The 17,711-nt window shown below is 52.6% G+C and overlaps 6 protein-coding genes across 6 annotated transcripts; 3 read left to right on the top strand and 3 right to left on the bottom strand.

The window, feature by feature from the left end:
- Positions 1-1,251: 1,251 nt before the first annotated feature.
- HOO65_060678 (Palmitoyltransferase PFA5) lies at positions 1,252-2,553 on the top strand (the record flags this gene model as incomplete). Its single annotated transcript, XM_071001198.1, has 1 exon — positions 1,252-2,553. One exon carries the CDS (start codon positions 1,252-1,254, stop codon positions 2,551-2,553), a length of 1,302 nt encoding a protein of 433 aa, XP_070858028.1.
- An 831-nt stretch (positions 2,554-3,384) lies between these two features.
- HOO65_060677 (transmembrane protein UsgS) lies at positions 3,385-4,771 on the top strand (the record flags this gene model as incomplete). Its single annotated transcript, XM_071003898.1, has 5 exons — positions 3,385-3,547; positions 3,629-3,735; positions 3,798-3,914; positions 3,964-4,010; positions 4,063-4,771. 5 exons carry the CDS (start codon positions 3,385-3,387, stop codon positions 4,769-4,771), a joined length of 1,143 nt encoding a protein of 380 aa, XP_070858027.1.
- A 649-nt stretch (positions 4,772-5,420) lies between these two features.
- HOO65_060676 (isopenicillin n synthase and related dioxygenase) lies at positions 5,421-6,524 on the top strand (the record flags this gene model as incomplete). The annotated part of the gene is made up of 1 exon (XM_071001197.1): positions 5,421-6,524. One exon carries the CDS (start codon positions 5,421-5,423, stop codon positions 6,522-6,524), a length of 1,104 nt encoding a protein of 367 aa, XP_070858026.1.
- A 234-nt stretch (positions 6,525-6,758) lies between these two features.
- Positions 6,759-7,823, bottom strand: HOO65_060675 (Lysine acetyltransferase; the record flags this gene model as incomplete). Its single annotated transcript, XM_071001196.1, has 1 exon — positions 6,759-7,823. One exon carries the CDS (start codon positions 7,821-7,823, stop codon positions 6,759-6,761), a length of 1,065 nt encoding a protein of 354 aa, XP_070858025.1.
- A 193-nt stretch (positions 7,824-8,016) lies between these two features.
- On the bottom strand, positions 8,017-13,998 carry HOO65_060674 (Sterol 3-beta-glucosyltransferase; the record flags this gene model as incomplete). The annotated part of the gene is made up of 3 exons (XM_071003585.1): positions 8,017-9,052; positions 9,328-12,763; positions 13,083-13,998. The coding sequence occupies 3 exons, from the start codon at positions 13,996-13,998 to the stop codon at positions 8,017-8,019; spliced, it is 5,388 nt and encodes a 1,795-aa protein (XP_070858024.1).
- Positions 13,999-15,500: 1,502 nt separating this feature from the next.
- On the bottom strand, positions 15,501-17,368 carry HOO65_060673 (WD repeat-containing protein; the record flags this gene model as incomplete). Its single annotated transcript, XM_071003793.1, has 2 exons — positions 15,501-16,627; positions 16,792-17,368. The coding sequence occupies 2 exons, from the start codon at positions 17,366-17,368 to the stop codon at positions 15,501-15,503; spliced, it is 1,704 nt and encodes a 567-aa protein (XP_070858023.1).
- Between the last annotated feature and the right edge of the window lie 343 nt (positions 17,369-17,711).

The following is a 17,711-nucleotide window of genomic DNA, read 5'->3' as shown; positions in this document are numbered from 1 at the left end:
ATAAGGCACTGGGGAGGCAATTAGCTTGTCTAGATGCCTGTTGGTGGCTTAAACATAACATAATGTATTATAAAGTAACAAGCCATGCCTGTCTGTCGTTCCCGTATCACTTCGGTCTGTCTGCCGTAGCCCATATATATATCACGTGACATGTCACGTTGAGTTTGCATTACCATGGTTTGGTTCTCATCCTTTTATCCCATTTCCTTACATATTCAGGTGTTAAGCGAACCGGCAAATTCCATGGCTGACAGGGGCTTAAATGAGACGAGAAAACAAATCCAAATTAACAAGACCCTTTTTTGTTCTTCCTTCACGCGCTGGTCTGTTTATCTTGCTTTTGTTTCTCTAGTCGTTTTTTGCATTTCTCATTCTGCTTCGCTCCCGCTACTCTTTTTTGCTCCTAGCTTTGTGCCTTGCCGCCTTCTTGTCAGTACTATGCCATATATGGCAGCTTGTACTTTGTATTTTATCTCGTCGTCCACGTGATATCCACTACTCTTTCCTTCTCGATCGCTCTTTCGCCCCTTTCGTGCTCTTCACTCTTGCCTTGCCTGCCCTGCTCTTGCTCGAAACCACTTCGCATGGCACCTGCCTTGCTGCCAATCACTCGTCAAGTTCTCGTTTATTTTCTTGTTGATTCTTTCCTTCTTTTCACCTTCTTTCCGTTTTACGGCCTGTTTGTTGTTGGCAGTTTGCTTCTATTCCTTGTGAAAATTATTGTTGTATTATGTAATCGACTGATAACGCATTATAACATCATAACGTTCCTTCCTGTTTTTTGCGTCACTCTTTCCCAAGTCTTCCGTCTTTCTCACCACGCGCGCCTTCCGTCTGTGCCGCTTCTACCTTCTTTCTTTTCTGGGTTTTTTTTGCCAGCCTCGTGGCCTAAACTGAGCCTCACCTTGGCCACAGCCTCGATTTAGCCGTGTTCTTTGTGCTTGGCTTTTCAGCCTTGTCGCTTGCGTTCCTCTACTATCGCATTTCCCTGGCATTTTATCCTCTGTTTCTTCGCCTCTCCCCGCCACTGGTTCATGATTGTTACTCAAAACTACAAACTGCTTCAGAATGCCGATTATTTGACCATGAAGCCTGAAAGTGACAATAGCCTCTCTCGCGCGCGCTGTCAGGCAAAATGGATGACGCGACTTGTGCCTTTGGTAATCGCTGGCCTTGTAGGCTTTGGGATATATGCCGCTGTTTTCCATAACTGCAGTGAGTGAATTTATTGTCGTCCTAGTTGTCATTGACATGCTAACACCAGGCCTTTTTCTCCATCTGCGCGTAGTTAATTATATAATTCGCAAACGCCATAAAAATGCCCCTGCCATTGTTTTGCTCGTCCTCCTGTTCCTGTTCCTTTTCTTGGCCGCCTGTTGCTATCTACGCACTTTTTATATTGTCAAAACAAACCCTGCCATTGTGCCGCTGCTTGCTGCTCGTGATGACGAGAACGACCCTTCCGCTGTTCAGACAGAAAAAAAGCCCCGCGTGTTGTGCCGAAGCAATGGTCGTCTTCACCCTCCTACTGCTGCCGTTGAAGTGGAGCATCGTGAAGATGAGAATGAGCAGCGTTTTGCCGAACCAGAATGGTTCTACACCAAGTCAGTCTTTGTGTGCGAAAGCGATGGCCTTCCACGCTGGTGCTCTGAGTGTCGCCAAAGAAAACCGGATCGTGCCCATCATTCCTCGGATCTCGGCCGCTGCGTGTACAAGATGGACCATTTTTGCCCGTGGGTTGGTGGTGTTGTGTCCGAAACATCCTTCAAATTCTTCACGCAATTCAACATTTACTGTGCCGCCTTTTGCGCTTCTGTCCTCTCCTGTAATGCCTACGGCGTCGCTCTCCGCCTAGACCGCAATGAGGGTTCTGATGCCGTCTCTATCGCTTGTATTGCTGTTTCTGGCTTTTTTGGCATTTTTTGCTTTCTCATGGCCTGCACGTCTCTGCGCTATGTCCTCATGAACCAGACTAACATTGACATGATGAAACGCGGTATGAGCTTCCATCTTGCTGTCCTTATAGACCCCTCCAAGCTTCCAACTCCTGGCCCCGGCGACAACCCTGAACTGAGCCCTAAATATAGGACTAAGACCTACCCTTTGGACGTTGCCCGTGATCTATTCCCCATGGCGATTCAGTCTGCGGAACCGCCAAATGCACCAAACAGAGGTACCCGTACCTTTGCCATACTTAGAGCCGAGCCTAGAGAAAACCCCTGGGATCTTGGCTGGAAACGCAATTGGCAGCAGGTCATGGGCTACAGCATTTTAGACTGGGTTTTGCCCGTGAAAATGTCGCCATGTGCCCTTCATAACAATCCAGATAGCGAGTATCCTGTAGGGCGTCTTGTGGAAGAACTTAGGCGCCGGTATCAGCTGCCTAGTGCTGAGATGGACTCGACGGAGACCTGGCTGACTACTGATGGTGCAGAGGGGACAACGCCTACATACAGATCTGCGTCCACGTCTGCCTCTCAACCCGTCTCTCAGTCCGGCGGTTTGTCATCTCACAGCTCTGCTACTCGCCCCGAAAACGGACTTGCCATATAAGTAACTACAGGCAAAGCAGCAGGACTAGACATTAAGCCAGCTGTCAAAGGGCCGCCTGTAGTATCACTGCAGCTTGGGATTCTTGGCTGCCTTTTCTTTTCCTTTCTTGGATCTCCTGATGTATTTTTTGGCTTCTCTATTTTTCTTTTCTTCCCTTCTCTTGTACATTCTTCTTTCTATTTCTTTCTCTCCTCGTTTCTCCCTTTATTTGCATAGACTTGCTTCCCTTCCATTTTCCCGGCCTTCCCTTTTTTGGCCCCGGCTAACTTTGGCTTCGTCTCTGTCTTTTTTATACCTCTTTGCCTATTTGCATCACACAATTCAGTGTGCTTTATACCCCCACTTGACGCCTTTATTAATGCGCCATCCACTCTTTGCCAGGTTCGTGCGGATCGCATGCTCCTGTTTATCTTCATAGTCATAGTTAGCCCTATATTTATAATCTTAGTTGCTTCCACTGTATGCTGTGTCACGCTTAATGTGTCTGTATGGCGCTGCAGTCTCATAAATGTGGCTGTTGTTTTTGGCTGTGGCGCTGGCTTGTATCCGTCTCTCTTCCTTGGTTGCGTCATTCCTAACAAGCTATAGTTATGTAGGTGCTTGCTTGCTACTTCTGTACTAGCATAAAAGCGGGCCGCTCGTCTGTTTTAAAGCGGGTCTGTGGCTTTGAGAAAGATGAACTTATAATTATCTGACATATCTTGAGCTCTGCTTCTCTCTGTCCTGATCTCTACAAGCTGTAGATTGTGCAAATAAACAAACAGCTTCATATGATTATATCTTATCTGTACATACCCCGAGACACTTCAGCCTTTTATCACCCTGCCCGCCATGGCTGATACCCCCTTCCTTGACAAGGCCAAGCTCAAGCGCCAGCTGGATGTCACAGACGGCCAAGGACATTTAGACAAGGACAAACTCAAGGCAAAATTTGATGCATCAAACTTTGATCTGAACGCTTTTATTCGCGGCGCACAGGTGGCCCTAGTTGGTGGTAAGTTGGCTAACTTTTATGGAATAGGAGGGATGAATGGGGGAGCTGAGGAAGGAGACAAAATGGCTAATCCCCTGCTAGCAAACCGGGCCATGCAGAACCCCGCAATCTTCAATAATCAGCATTATAAGCAGGCTGCTATCGCTGTCGCTGTCGGCGTGGCTATTCATATTATTGTCTTGATTCCGGTGGGTAGGCCCTGCTTGCAACTATTCCCATGCACTCGTTTATACTGACTCCCTCCCACTAGTCGTATGGCATTCGCATCATGCTGTGGTTCGTTTCCTGGTTCATATCGTTGGATACTGTTTCCTGGGACGACTGGATCACCAATGGCCTGGACTTCATTCAGAAATCGGTCCTACAGGTACCATTTTTGGTTATGTCATTGATGCGCTTTATCACCCCAACGCTAGATAACCTGTGAGTTCCATCCTATTCTCTGCACTTCCTCCACTCATGGGTATGTTTACACACACTGACTACTTAGTTATTCATTTTGCCTTCTCTCTTAGATTCATGGACTCTCTTCGCTGGGTGGACACTACTTACGTTAGAATGCACCAGCATGACGACCCTTCACACCTGCGCCCCATGTACTACCCGAACCTAAAGCAATACCCAACGCGCGACTCGCGCACCCACAACACGCGCACTGCTGATTCCTTTACACAAACTCTGGTCCGTCACGCGCGAAAAGCTGCTCTCGGCCTCGCCATATACGCTGCTTCCTTCCTGCCCGTGGTTGGTCGATTCGTGCTCCCGGCTCTAAGTTTCCACACCTTCCGCAAGGCTGTGGGGCTTGGCCCAGCCACCGCTCTGTTTGCCATCGGGCTAGTATTGCCGCGGTCGTGGGGTGTTGTCTTTTTGCAAACGTATTATGGGTCGCGCAGCCTAGTACGGGAGTTACTCGAGCCATACTTTGCGCGCCTGCGTTTTGATGCGCGCCAGAAGCGCAAGTGGTTTCGCGCGCGCGAAGGCATACTTTTTGGCTTTGGCTTGGGTTTCTGGGTGCTGGTGCGCGTGCCGTTAGTCGGGGTGCTGATGTACGGCATTGCCGAAGCAAGCGCCGCCTACCTTGTGACTAAGATCACCGATGCGCCACCACTGCCACGTGATGCTGTCGGCTTTGCAGAGAGTCAACAGGAATGGCGTAACAAGCAAAAGTTTCTAAGCCTGCCTATGGCTAAGCTGGATACCTTTTTAGACAAGGCGGCAGAATAGGTCGATGGCATCTTGACATTAACGAGCACCTGTGAGTATGTAGGACGCCAAGGAGGGAAGGTGCGGTACAAAGTGGCACCGATCACGTGATGAAGGCAAGAGGAGAGGGGATCTAGCAGGTGTGAATATCTAAACATATAAATGAAGGGAGCGCATGCGAGCCAAGTTAATATTTGAATCAAACTTCTCTGCCATTCCGGTGCCAGCGCAGTACATGTTGTCTGTTTTGCTTCCTAGCTACCTCCTTTCCCCCGGCGGACCCCGGCGGTACGGGGAGTGGGGCTGCCGGGCTTTCCAGAATCCGGGGAAAAACGCACTCTATTATTTTTGCTACTTACTCCTTTCATCCTCTAGGCTTATTGTATCTTTATTGTCAGGGGCTAGATAAAATGAAAAAAGAAGGTGGGGCAAAGGATCTGGCAGGAAGAGCACAAAAAGAGAGCTGCCTGATTGGCCGGGGGCAAGTGTACATAAACCGGGAATGCCTTCCTTTTTTTGCAGCGCCAACTCGTGAGCCTTGAAGTTGGCTATTAGAATTCACCACTTTCTTTTGACCTCTTCTAACGCCAGTTTCACGGTAGCTGTCCTTTCCTTTTCCTCATCTCTGCAAATCCTCCTACTCACGGCCGTCTCCCCCTCCCCCCTAACGATGGACCTCCCCATCATCGACCTCGACCTCTTCCGGTCCCATCCCCTCACCTCACCCCATGTGCAGGCTGAATGCCGCAAAGCTGCCGACGCACTGATTGCCTATGGCGCTCTCATCGTGCACGACTCGCGTGTATCTGAAGCTGACAATATCTCCTTTCTCGACTTGATGGAAGACTATTTTGCCCTGCCGCCCGCAGAACTCACACGCGATGCCCGCCCCGAACTGGCCTATCAGGTCGGCGTAACACTGGAAAACACAGAAAGACCCAAATGTGCTGTCCATGCGCCGTGCCGCGAGGTTATTGCGCATCTACACCCCGACGAGCGGCCACTGGATATCTCGGCCCACAACCCAGACCCCAAGTGTCGTTTCTTCTGGCGCATGGGCACAAACCCGCCACCTGATGTGTCGTCGCTCTTTCCCGTACTAAACCTAGAAAATGTGCGGCCCGACCATGCCGCGGTAGCAGATCGTTGGGAGCCTGCAATGGAGCAGTGGGGTGCTGCAATGAAGGAGGCCGTCGAGGGAGTCGCCCAAATGACAGCCCTCGGGCTTGGCCTAGATAAAGATGCCTTTGTGGAACGTGCGCGTTATGGCCCACATCTACTAGCCCCCACGGCTTCAGACCTGGTCAAATATGGTGCTAAGGACACTATCCTTGCTGGGTTTCACACCGACCTAAACTTTCTGACTATCCACGGCCGCTCACGCTATCCGGGCCTGAACATCTGGGCGCGCAACACGGGCCGCCGCATTGCCGTGGCCATCCCCCCAGGCAACCATCTGCTGGTGCAAGCCGGCAAGCAAATTGAGCACTTAACTGGCGGGCTAATTAAGGCAGGCTTTCACGAGGTGGTTGTCAACAGCGCAACGCTAGCGGCAGTGGCAAGACGCAAGGCAATGAGCCCTACAAGGCCGCTGATTCGCATCTCATCGACCTTCTTCTACCACCTTGGCAGCGACATCGACCTTACGCCATTGTCCACATGTCAGCAGCGCGCAAGAGACCTAGCAGCGGATCGTGAGGTGCTAGAGTATAGACCGATGAAGGTTGGCCATTTAGTGCAGGAGGAGCTGCGGGACATTGCGCTGATGACGTAAGGTATTAAGTGATGTGATTTTGACGTTGTAGACGGAGTTCAAAGGCAAGAGGTACAGGCAGGCAGGTTCTCTCACTACATAAAGTAGCCATACGTGGGACAATACACAGGAATTCAAGAGCACTTACTTGAACAAACAAACAGGTTTCCGTTGTACCGTACGTAACTACGAAGTCTTTTGTACACACATGTGTGTAAATCAACATTTTCATACCCAGATATATATATTGCAGCATTACACCCATGCATAGTACTCATTGCATACCCACTCAATGTCCTTCTCCTCGCCATTCTGCCAACGCAAGCATGGAACACCCAAGTCTCGATCTATAACTTCTGAGAACTCCGCGCCGCGCGGGTCCCAGACCACTACCTCGCTTAAGCCCCATGCAGCCGCCTCATGATGCGCAGCACGCAACAAAGTTTCCCGCGCGGTGGCGTCGGCGCCGTCCACAGCTAGACGCAGGATCTTTAGCTGGCCGTCGTGCAGACGATGATCCCACCAGACCCACGAGGTGCCACTGGACGTCTGTGCGCCGCGTCGACGAAGGACAGCCGTCGTCTGTGACACTGAAGTAGGGAGAGCCTGGGCCGTGATTTGAGAGCGTTGCAGACTCCAGTCCAGCTGGGCAAAGTCTGGCAGAAAGGCGATCTGCGCCGTTGGGGAGGAGGCATCTGTGGCAAGACTGTCGTGCAGCTGTTTTGTGTCTTGGGCCGTGACACGCTGTAGATCCTCGTCCGATAGCCACGTCACACCTTCTGGCTCCCCCGCCGGCGGCTTAGAGATAGGCATTACAGCCGTTCGAGCTGGCATTGCGACCCATCCCAGGTCCGCATAAAATTTACGGCCGATATCGCTGTAGAGAACTGAGAGTACGGCGCCACGGATGTCAAGCTCCCGCTGTACAGCTTGCAGCATATATCGTGCTAGCCCACGACCCCGCATGTCCGGGCGAGTGTATACGCTACCGATTCCGTATGCAGTAGTTTCTTCGACTGCACATCCCGGGCGACGGACCAGCACGCGCTTGCGTAGAGCCTTGCAGCTAGCATAGACTACCGGCTCTACATTTGCGTCTGCATGTCCACCTTTCCCTTCAACCGAATCCTTGGGCACGGCTACGAAATACAGCCCTCCGTCTCCAGAGGCCAGCGCACTTTGGCTGAGCTGGGCTTCACGGTCAATGAAGGCTTGAGAAGTAAGCGGGCCCCGCCAGTGAGCACTATTAAGAGACCAGGCAGCATGACGCTGGGCGGGGGAGGCGAGAACAATAGCGATAGAGTCGAGCAGCGAGGACATGTTGTGTGATATACCGTGAATAAATACACCGAGAAACAAGGAGAAAACAGAAAGCAAAGTAAAATAAAAAGAGAACAGAACAAAACAGACTGCCTCCATAAACAAAATTCCAAAACCAACGTCACCATTGTTATATCCTAGGTCACATGTTCTCTACACCTCTAGCCCTAGCTACCCCCACACCACACGCCGCCTAGATCTCCCGCAGCACCCATTCGTATATGGTCCACTGTACTGCATTTACCACAAATGCACGAACACTGCACACTCCAAGTCCGCGGAAAAACACCCGCATGCCACCATGTGCGTATGCTTGACGTGCAGCTTGCAGCGCACTGATCTCAGTGTTTCGTCCGTAGGGCTGTCGTTGTCGCTGTGGTTGCAACTGCTGGGTCTCGGCCGATACAGATACAGACACAGGTTTGGGGGTGAATAGCTGTGGGTGAGCTTGGACTCGTGTCTTTATCACATCTAGCGGGAAAATGCTTGCCCATGTCGCAACTCCCGCGACACCCCCACAGAGCAATGCCCGTACTGCTTCGCTGTACCCCTCGGCTGTTGCCTGAGCTGTTCCATGACTATGCCCCCTCGCATATCGCTGGGCTAGCTCATACGCCCAGAAATAGAACCCATAGCCGACAGAGTCGCGCAGTGCTGTGACTCCGCCGCCCGCAAAAAGTCCACGAAGGCCTGCAGAGCGAAACACAGCGCGACACATGGCAAGGCTTGAGACAGGCGTCGAGGGTGGAGCAAGTTGCACGCGGCACTTGATTAACTCAGTCGGTGTGCTGACGGACCAAGTAGCAAGCCCACCCAAAGCACCGGCAAGCCAGGTGATATAAAGGTTTTTGGGTGATTCAGGACCGGGGGGCCGGCTGTCAGGCTCGAATGACGAGCAGAGATCTGTCAACGCCTTCTCGCTGCGATTGTATACTACAAAGAGTAGAGCATTGAGTGCGCCGTAGCCCAGAATTGGGGCAGCTGTGCCTGTAGCCAGACTCCTGAGAGCTTGTGCAGGTGTTTTCTGCGCAGGAGAGACAGTCGGGGGACTGGGAGGCAGCAAAGATTTAGTTGCCCCTTTCCCCGCCTGCAGTTGCACCTTTAGAATGTCCAACGGATTCCCAATAATAATGCCTACAGCACCAGAGATGTAACCTGCCCAAAAGTCTGAAGACATGACAGCAATAAGAGAAATAGAGCCAAGTAACGTGAGCTGAGCAGATAGGAGACTGAAGGTCGTACACAGCCAAATTCAGGTGCGAGTACTGGTATGGGTTGTTTTTGTCAGAGAGCGGGTTCAAATCCGAGGTCTCCTTTAATTTTTTTTAGTTATTTGCTCCTATGTTCTACGGCTTGTCGGTCAGTGGGTGACTTTTCCAACTAGTGTGTTTATACAACGCTCAAACCACTCACGCTACCGGCTCGAGGTCAATGCCACCCAGCCCTAACCCTAAATATGATAAGGAATGGTCTAGTCCTATGTCGTGTCGGCTACATTTCCGACAGCCGCTGGGTCACCACCTCGGGATCTGGCTCGTCTCCGCCGATAAACGTCCACTCCTCGGCCTCAGCCTCTTCAGTCTCACCGCCACCATCCTTTCCTCCCGTCTTTCTCTGGATCAGGCTGCGTGCATACTCTAGATCGCGGTAGAGGCTCTGGATGGCCGTGGCCACGCCGTTCTCTGCACGAATGCTCTCGCCTAATTTGCGGGCTTTGCGGATCATGCGCTCATTGTGTGTGGCCGTCCAAAGGGCGCGTCCAAACGAGTTTGCTCCCCATTTCTTGAGGCAGATGCCAACACCGATATCCTGCACGCGTGTTCCAAAGAAAAATTGGTCGCCAAAGAACGGCCGGATGATTGTCGGGATGCCTGCACGCAGTGAGGCACCCGTAGTTCCGGATCCGCCATGGTGGGCGGCTGCGTCAATCTGGGCAAAGAGCCAGTCATGCGGCGCTGACTTGATGACGAAGATTTCGTCGGGGATTGTCGGTTCAGGAGCCTTAGGGGCCGCTGATTTCCCGCTGCTTGTCTGGCTGCTTGTCTGGCGCTCTGACCAGCCTTTGGAGAGAATGCAGCGCACGTCCGAGTTAAGTACGGCATCGATGACCTCTTGGGTCATTTTGCCTGGGTCGTTGACTAGGATGCTGCCGAAGCCTACATAGACCAGCTTTTTTTTGTCAGCTCGTGCCTTGTCGATAAAGGCCTGCAGATCAGCCGGCGGTTTCCAGTCCTCGCCACTCCCCTCGTTCAGGAACCAGTAGCCCGATACCCGGATCCAGTCACTGTAGTCGAGTGGGGGCGCCACCACGCTGGGCGAGAAATTGTATAGGAACGGCACCTTGTTGGGCTGGAGCTTCTCTAACGTTGTGCTAGGCAGTTTGAGCACCGTGTTGCGCCAGCGATTAACCTGGTGAGCAATTGCTTTCCAAAAAAGATTATCGAACATCACATAGGTCATGTAGTTATAGGCACCGCCCATTTTATGCTCTGGCACGGCAAAGGCATGGGGATAGGCACGTGTGCGGGTCCATGGCATGGTAAACGCCCGAAAGTAAGGGATGCCCAGGGCTTCGGCGATGTGGATGCCGGCCATGGCGCTGGGTGACTCGATCAGAACATCAGAGTCCTGGCAGCCCTTCCAGGCTGTGAGAAACAGGTCGTCTAGCCAGCCACGGAACATAGTCGTGGCCTCACGTAGGAACGTCCATGTAAACATACCGTTGTCAATACACAAGCGCATCAGCTCAGCTGGGTCGCCCGTGATAGGCGCAAAAGCAATGCCGTGGCTTTGCACCCAGTCGCCAAACTCGGCATGCGTAACGATTTTAGGCTTGTGGCCTTCGGCCAAGAGTCCCTTGCACAGAGCAATGTACGGCTGCACATCGCCGCGCGAGCCAATCGTCAGGCATGTGATGCGTAGCGGCGCGGTGGGCTTCAAGTTGATCATAGATGGCTTAGTATCATCAAAGAGTACCGGCATAGAGTCGCCTAGCTTAGCTGTCTCCGCCAGCTTTTCCTTGAGCAGTCTTTCGGCCTGTAGGGCGTCGTGCTCGGCGAGCGCATTGCGCGCGAGCTCCTTTTCATCTTCGCCCTCACTAGCAAAGCCTGACGAGCGCAACAGTCTAGATGCCTCCAAGAACCCCTCGACCATATTATGGCAATCGTCCCGGACTTCGGCCTGGCCGAACTCAAAAAATAGCTCCTCGTGGCCGCGAATCACTAAAACCAGTCCGGAATATCCGAAACGAAAGCCCTTCTCCTTATCAGCCGTCTCAATGTCCTTGAGTGGGAGAATTAACTTGGTTCGTGTGCCGGGCAACAAACTGCGGAAGCAGAACATGCGGTCGCTGAGATAGATCTTTCCATACAACGGTAGCACGCGCATAATGTAGCAAAAGTACGTTGCTTTAAGTGACTCGGACTCGGGTAGGCCAAAATGGCTGCGGAAGCGTTCATTAGACGAGCCAATCTTGTCCTCATCTAATTCCTGTGTTCCGTCAGCCGGGTCATCCTTGTCTCGCTTAGTGTTGACTGTGGAGTGGTAGTGCTTGCGACCACCCTTCCACATGCCCGAGACCTTCTCAACATAGCCCATGGACTCTGTGGCTAGCAGAGAGCTCATCTTGCGGCTAGTTCGGTTGAGATAACCGGCCCAGGCTCCAGCGCGCTGCAGCGGCAAGGCGCCCATTTTGGCAATACCCTGTAGTGTCTGGCCTTGAGACTCAAGATCCTCTTCATCGCCATTTTTGGCGCTTCTAGGCTCCTTGCGTCCTATAGTCCCGACAGCTGGACCGTCTTTCTGCTCCGGAACATCCAGAGGAGGGGTTTTTGTCGTCTGGGAAGTCCTGAACACATCGCTGCCATGCAAGATCTGGCTTCCTGTGACTGAGTGATCCTCTATTGACGATATCATTGCCATGCTGTAATCATCCACTGAGCCTGACTGCGCGTATGACTCCGTCATGGAATTCTTCATATCGGTAAACCCAGATCCCGAGAGACCCGAGCTTAAGGACTTGTCTGAGACTCTCTGACCGCTAATTGAGCGTCGTGATTGGCTGAAGCTTCTTCTTGTAGGTGCATCAAGAGTTGCAATACTCTGGCGGTCCATGCTGCGCCGTCCAAACGGACGGAATGTGTCGAAACTAGGCCGATGGCCGTCGATGCTGGCACGAGGGCTAGGGCTGTGTGTATGTGTTGCGTGAGGCGACATGGGCGAGAGAGTGGCTTTAACAGTCTCGGGTAGCTTTGCCGTGCGAACGCAGAGGTTGTTTGCCTGTGCATGGGTGCGGGCTTGAGAGCCGTCAGGGTCTGGCGTATGTGAGCCTGATACGGGCAGCGAAACAGAGGCTGAATGACAAGCCGAAGCGGAGGCGGAGGCGGAGGCAGAGGCGGAATGGGGCTTTTGTAGCAGCCTTTCCTTGTTTTTGCTTCCCTGGGCCTTTTCGCAAAACAGCTTCAGCAAGGCCATAGCTTCCTGGCTGTTGCTGAAGAAGGAGAAGAAGTACTCGTCGATTGCAAAGGTATCGTCATTGTCAATGACACGGATCTTGATAGTCTCGGCAAAATCTAGCATCTGCGTGTCTTCGACGTCAATGACGTTCTCAATGGGGAGCGATATCTTGACGCTATCGCCGTCGTTGTGCGAGCGGAAGATGACGCGTTGCAAGCCGCGCACCCAGTCACGGGCACTAGCAGGGCTGTCAGCCCTAAAGTGGTAGGTTCGCTCGTGGGTGACTAGGTTGAAGTGTGTCCCTTCCTTGTCCTTGTCGACTATCATGGCGGACATGCCGTAGCGGAGGTCAATCTGGCCGGTCTGGAAATAGAGGTCCGTGGAGGCTTCATGATAGGTGAGCTGGTCGCCTTTGAGGCGGAAATGGTAGCGATTGTACTTGGGGCTGCGGCGGCCGGCTTTTCCGAGGAAGCCAGCCTTGACGACTTTGTCCTGGGAAGATGAAAAGAGAGTTAGCGGAGGGGCAAATGAAAAGGGGTGAAAAAGGAAAAAGGAAAGAAAAGGTGAAAAGAATAAGGTGGAAAATATGAGTAAAAGAAACACTGCCAAACCCACCGTCTTCTTAGGCAGATATGCGTAGAAACAAATGTGCCGCGATGTTATGTACATGAAGCCTTGAAGCAACACGCTCTGTAACAACCAACATGGGTACTCTGGTAAGCCCCTCTCAAAATTTGCAGTTAGTCAAAACAGTGGCTTGTTCAACAGCTAATGGGGCCTATGACGTCAGTGAACTCCACTCACCTCGGATCACATCTTCAGGTTCGTCGAACTCGAAAATGGCCTTGAGCTTTTGCGCCAGTGTTGACGTCGAGGCTGAGGTGGCGCCTTCGCGGATGACGCCAGTTGAAGGCTTGAGGGTCGTTGTTGACGCAGCCAGCTGGTCTCGCATGATGCCGTCGAGGTCGAAACTGGGACGAGCGGCCATTTCGGCCTGGCCGTCGATTATCCGGCTCATGACGGGGGCGAGAGCGGCGTCATTAGCATCGACATCGACTTCGGCAAGCGAGGAGTCTGAGTCACGGTGGCCGAAAAGGGGGGGCGCTGCTGATAAGGAAGGCGACCGGGCGTGAGAGTGGGAGTGGGAGCGGGAATGGCTGCGCGAATGGCTATGAGACTCGCCGTCGCCAGCTTGCAGCGATGACGATTTAGAAGTTCTAGATTTTCTAAAATGCGGCAAGTTTGCAAAGGACTTGAGGAGGCGGCTCTCGCTAATGCGGCGGCGATGGGACGCAAGTTTTGAGCGATGGTGGCGGTTATCGGCATCGTCATAGTCGCGACCGACAGCGACGGCCCGCTTTGGCTTGGGCAGAGGGCGGGAAGGTTCAGGGCTATTGACGTCGTTGTCATCATCGTCGCTGCTATGGTCTTGGAAGCGCTGGTTAAAATCGACATTGGAACCGGCAGCGGCGAGAAGGCCAAACAGCGACTGGTTCATGTTGACCATGCCTCTGTTGGCGGCGACGACATCTTCCTCGTCCGAGTCGTCGGCCTCCTTCAGCCTGTCAGGCAGTTCGGGGATAGTTGAGGGGCCCATGCTTTCGGGACGTTGGCGAGAAAGGGCAGCGGGCTTGCGGGAGGAAGGGTGAGTTGAGGCCGAGGCAGAAGCAGAGGGAGGCGGGTCGTCTGAAGGCGGTATGGCGACAAGGGAAGAAGACATTATGAATTAGTGTAAATGCCGGAAATAGAGGGGGAGAGAGAGAAGAGGGAGAAGAGACGAGTAATGTATAGTATCAGGAAAGTCCAAGGTCTGAAAATAAACGAATAAAAAAGACAGTAAGATAAAAATCCGAAAAAAAATCAAAGAGCAGAGCAAAGGAACACACAAGACCGCAACAGAAATAGAAACACTAAAAAGGCGGGAATGCGTTATAGTGAAGGAGGATTCCAGACGGGTGGCTGATAGGCGGTGACGTCGTGACGGGATGGGTTCGTCGGAAAAGGACAGGAGAATTTGACTGTTCGATAACACGCGTTTGTAAGGCCTTGGATGAGAAAAGAAGAAAATAAGGCCAGTAGGTGCAAGAGTGTCACTTTTCACGGTAACGTACGTAGGGCGAGACGAAGTAGGCAAAGCAAAAGCAGCGTGATAATGATAGCGGAGACAACGGTACAGTCAAGTCAAGCCAGCCCTGGGCCAAGCAAGTCTTGCGTTGCTTGCAGCACAATACAACACAAGTAGAAGCATGTATATGTATAGTACAAGGAACAGGCTTGTCTAACGATAGCAGCGAGAACAGCCAGCGCTAACTAGGCAGCTGTTCTTGGGAGTTATCGATAGTAGGCACAGCCAAGGCAAGGATGTGACCAGCAAGACAACAGACAAGAGACAAGCCCCAGGCAAAGCCACCCAGAACCAGTAGACTATAGCCCAATCAGAGCCCACAAAGCCTGCGGGCGGGATCGGCTCCAGCAGGGGTTGTAGAGAAAAGACGCAGATCGAAGGCAGAGCAAAGGGGATAAAAGAAGGAAATGACTGGGAAGAAGCCTGGAAACAGGGAAAGGCAAGCCGCGGATGGGATTTGGTTTGTTGGTGGTTGGTTGAACTGCATGTGATAACAACGTAGTTAGTTGTATGGAGGAGGTCATATCTAGCGATATGCAAAGGTGGCGCAGATAATGACCAGGTGCCAAGTAGCTGTGTGCAAGTGTCGGACAGGTGCCGGACGCATGGCAGCTGCCAGGCCTGTAGAGCCATAGGGCGTTCTAACCAAATCTCAAATAACGGCTGCGGGGGCAGAGCAAAGAGCAAACCCACACACCAGACAAAGGAGCTCCGAGCACAGGACAGGGTAGGCCTTGTTGTTCTGGGACAGGATGGCTGGACAACAACAAGACATGTCTTGAGGCTGCTACTAAAAAAAGATGAGGCAAAGAGCCGCAAAACAGCCAGAATACACCCATTCAAAGGCTCAAGTCAAAATAAAATGAACAGCCAGTCAGCCCTGTACGGCGACATGCACGTGAAAAAGCTCAGCGTGCACAAATTGCTTTGTATCTCTAGGAAGGTTTCAACGGGGCCACTAGCGGCAGGCACAAGATGTGTAGTACAACAGTTCTTGCTTCTCGAGATGAGAGCGCAGCGACGTCTCTCTGCCACAAACTTGGATGTGGCGTTTAGCATCCCCTCCACAGCCAAATACGCCCTTCTCTACTCTATTCCTACTCGTCTTCAGTCTTGGTCTCAGTCTCTCTCTCTTCTTCTCTCTCCTCCTTTTCCCCGCCCCCGCTTTGCCACAAACATAGCTTTCCACTTGCCGTCCCGCCCGCTACCCAATTCAAAGTCGGGTGAAATTGGGCCACTGCTGGCACCGCCGAGATACCCTCGCCGTCCAGCTGGGCCAACTGGCTTCCGTCTGCGGCAAAGACGTCCACAAAGCGGTTCATGTTGCCGACCACCATCTTCTGGATGCCATCGCGTGGCGTCCGCTGCCACTGCGGCTTAAGGATTGTGACCCAGCGTCCCGTCTGGTTGTTGTGTCGGATGATGTGTGTGGGCTCCAATGCTTCGGTGGAGAGCGCTGCTCCCGGCTTCCATGCACCGCAAGACTGCGAGAAGTCGTAAATCTTGATCGTGTCATCGTATGACGATGTAGCAATATGGCCTCCAGCACTCCAGGCTGCGTGGGACACCGAGAGCCGCGATGAGTGAGAGCCGAGTAGGGCAGGGATTTCACCGCTGTGACTGCTATCGTCTTCTTCCTCGACTGCTGCCATCTTCCTCAGATCCCAGATCTTCATCGTCCGGTCAAGTGAGGCGGTTGCGAGTAGGTGTGGCTGCAGTGGGTGCACAGAGAATCCGCCGATTTTCTGGTCGCTCAGCGTCCATTCGTCAACTATTCCTGGCTTGCGCGTGTCGGCTCGACACACCGACCCGGATAGCGTCGAGAATAGCAGCACGGTAGGATCCGACGGCATAATTTCCAGGGCGGATATAGGCATGTCGATGTCGGTCTGGGCTGGCGAGTAGACTTCAACCGAGAGGCCTTGTGAGAGATCTACCTTACGAATGCTGCTATCGTAGGACGCCGAAAAAACCGAGTTGCTGTCAAACGGCGAAAACGCGAAGGCCGAAATGGTGCGTGTGTGTGTCTTGAAGGCAAGAATCGATGGGCTTTCGTAGGTTTCCTCGGCATCTTCGTCGTCCTCGTCGACCTCGGCCTTGATGGGCTCTTGTGAGGCATCAAATACACCCAGAGCTCCCTCCTTGTCGCCGGCAAAGACCAGCGGCTTGTCTTCAGTAGGGTGAAAGCCGAGAGCGTAGACACGCTGAGGCGTTATTTTGATGTCTACAGGGCAGGGGAAAGCGGAGGGGGGGGGCTTTTGTTAGCAGGCAAAAGACATGGGGAGAGGGGTTATAAAAAATGAACAATAGATATCAAGAGCGTCGTTGAGGCTGCCATCAAGGCTATTCCTCGGTAGACGCGGCGACGGTATAACAAGAAACACCTACCTCCCGGAGCCCAAGTCTCATAAAGCTCCATGCGCCCCAGTTCCTCTCTCAGCTTCTTCAGGCCCTCGTCTGTTGTTTCCGCAACATCCTCGGCCGTGAAAGTCCGTACCCCCGGCCGCGCCCCACGGACCAGGTCGCGAAGCCCCACAGCACTGCTGCTACTCCACTTCTTACCATCCACAACCAATGAGTCCAACTTTAGATCGCCGCTTACACGCAATCGCTTAGCCCGCGAAGCGTCTGCTGAAGCGTCCAGCTGTGCAGCAAGCACGGCCTGGCCCGGAATGTCGTCGGCGTTGATTCCAGCCAGCCGGGAGCTCTGCCGCGTAACGCGGGCCGGCGCTAGTGCTGGCGCGCTTGCCGAACCTGACGTCGGGGCCGGAGACGATGTGGTTTCGGACCGTGGGCGCTTTCGAGTAGATTTGGAGCGGGTAGCTGGCGCGGGCCCGGCCTTTGGCTTGGCTGGGGCTACTTTCTTGGCGGTGATTGAAATGTCCTTGAGTATGGCAGTGTTGGCAGCCATGTTCTCGAGACGACGACGCTCAAAGGCGCTCATTGGCGGATCTTTAGGTGCCATGATGGGGACTATATTTTGTGTTTGTGTGTATATGTATGTGCCCGGTTGATATTCGGTGGCCCGTAGTGCAACTATGCTGCGATTTTCGTTTTAATGATTGCACTCTGCACGCTATAGAAATCTTCACGAAATTTGAATGATCGCAAACAAAAACAAACCCCAAGAGGCTCCACGCGTTTCCATAACAGCCCTGGTTCTCGCTGTCCTTGGATCATGAGAAGCGCGTTAAGTGCTTACAGCACACATATTATCGCGTTCATCAAAAGCCCCATATTTTCCGATAAGATAAGCACATACCCTTGCACATTTTATTTTTTACACCACTAACGTCATGTCACTCACC

The sequence above is a fragment of the Ceratocystis lukuohia genome, assembly GCF_044167205.1.
Source record: "Ceratocystis lukuohia strain C4212 chromosome Unknown Supercontig6_pilon, whole genome shotgun sequence".
NCBI classification, from domain to species: Eukaryota; Fungi; Ascomycota; class Sordariomycetes; order Microascales; family Ceratocystidaceae; genus Ceratocystis; species Ceratocystis lukuohia.
The sequence above is the reverse complement of the archived record's forward strand: the minus strand, read 5'-3'. Positions and strand labels throughout refer to the sequence as shown.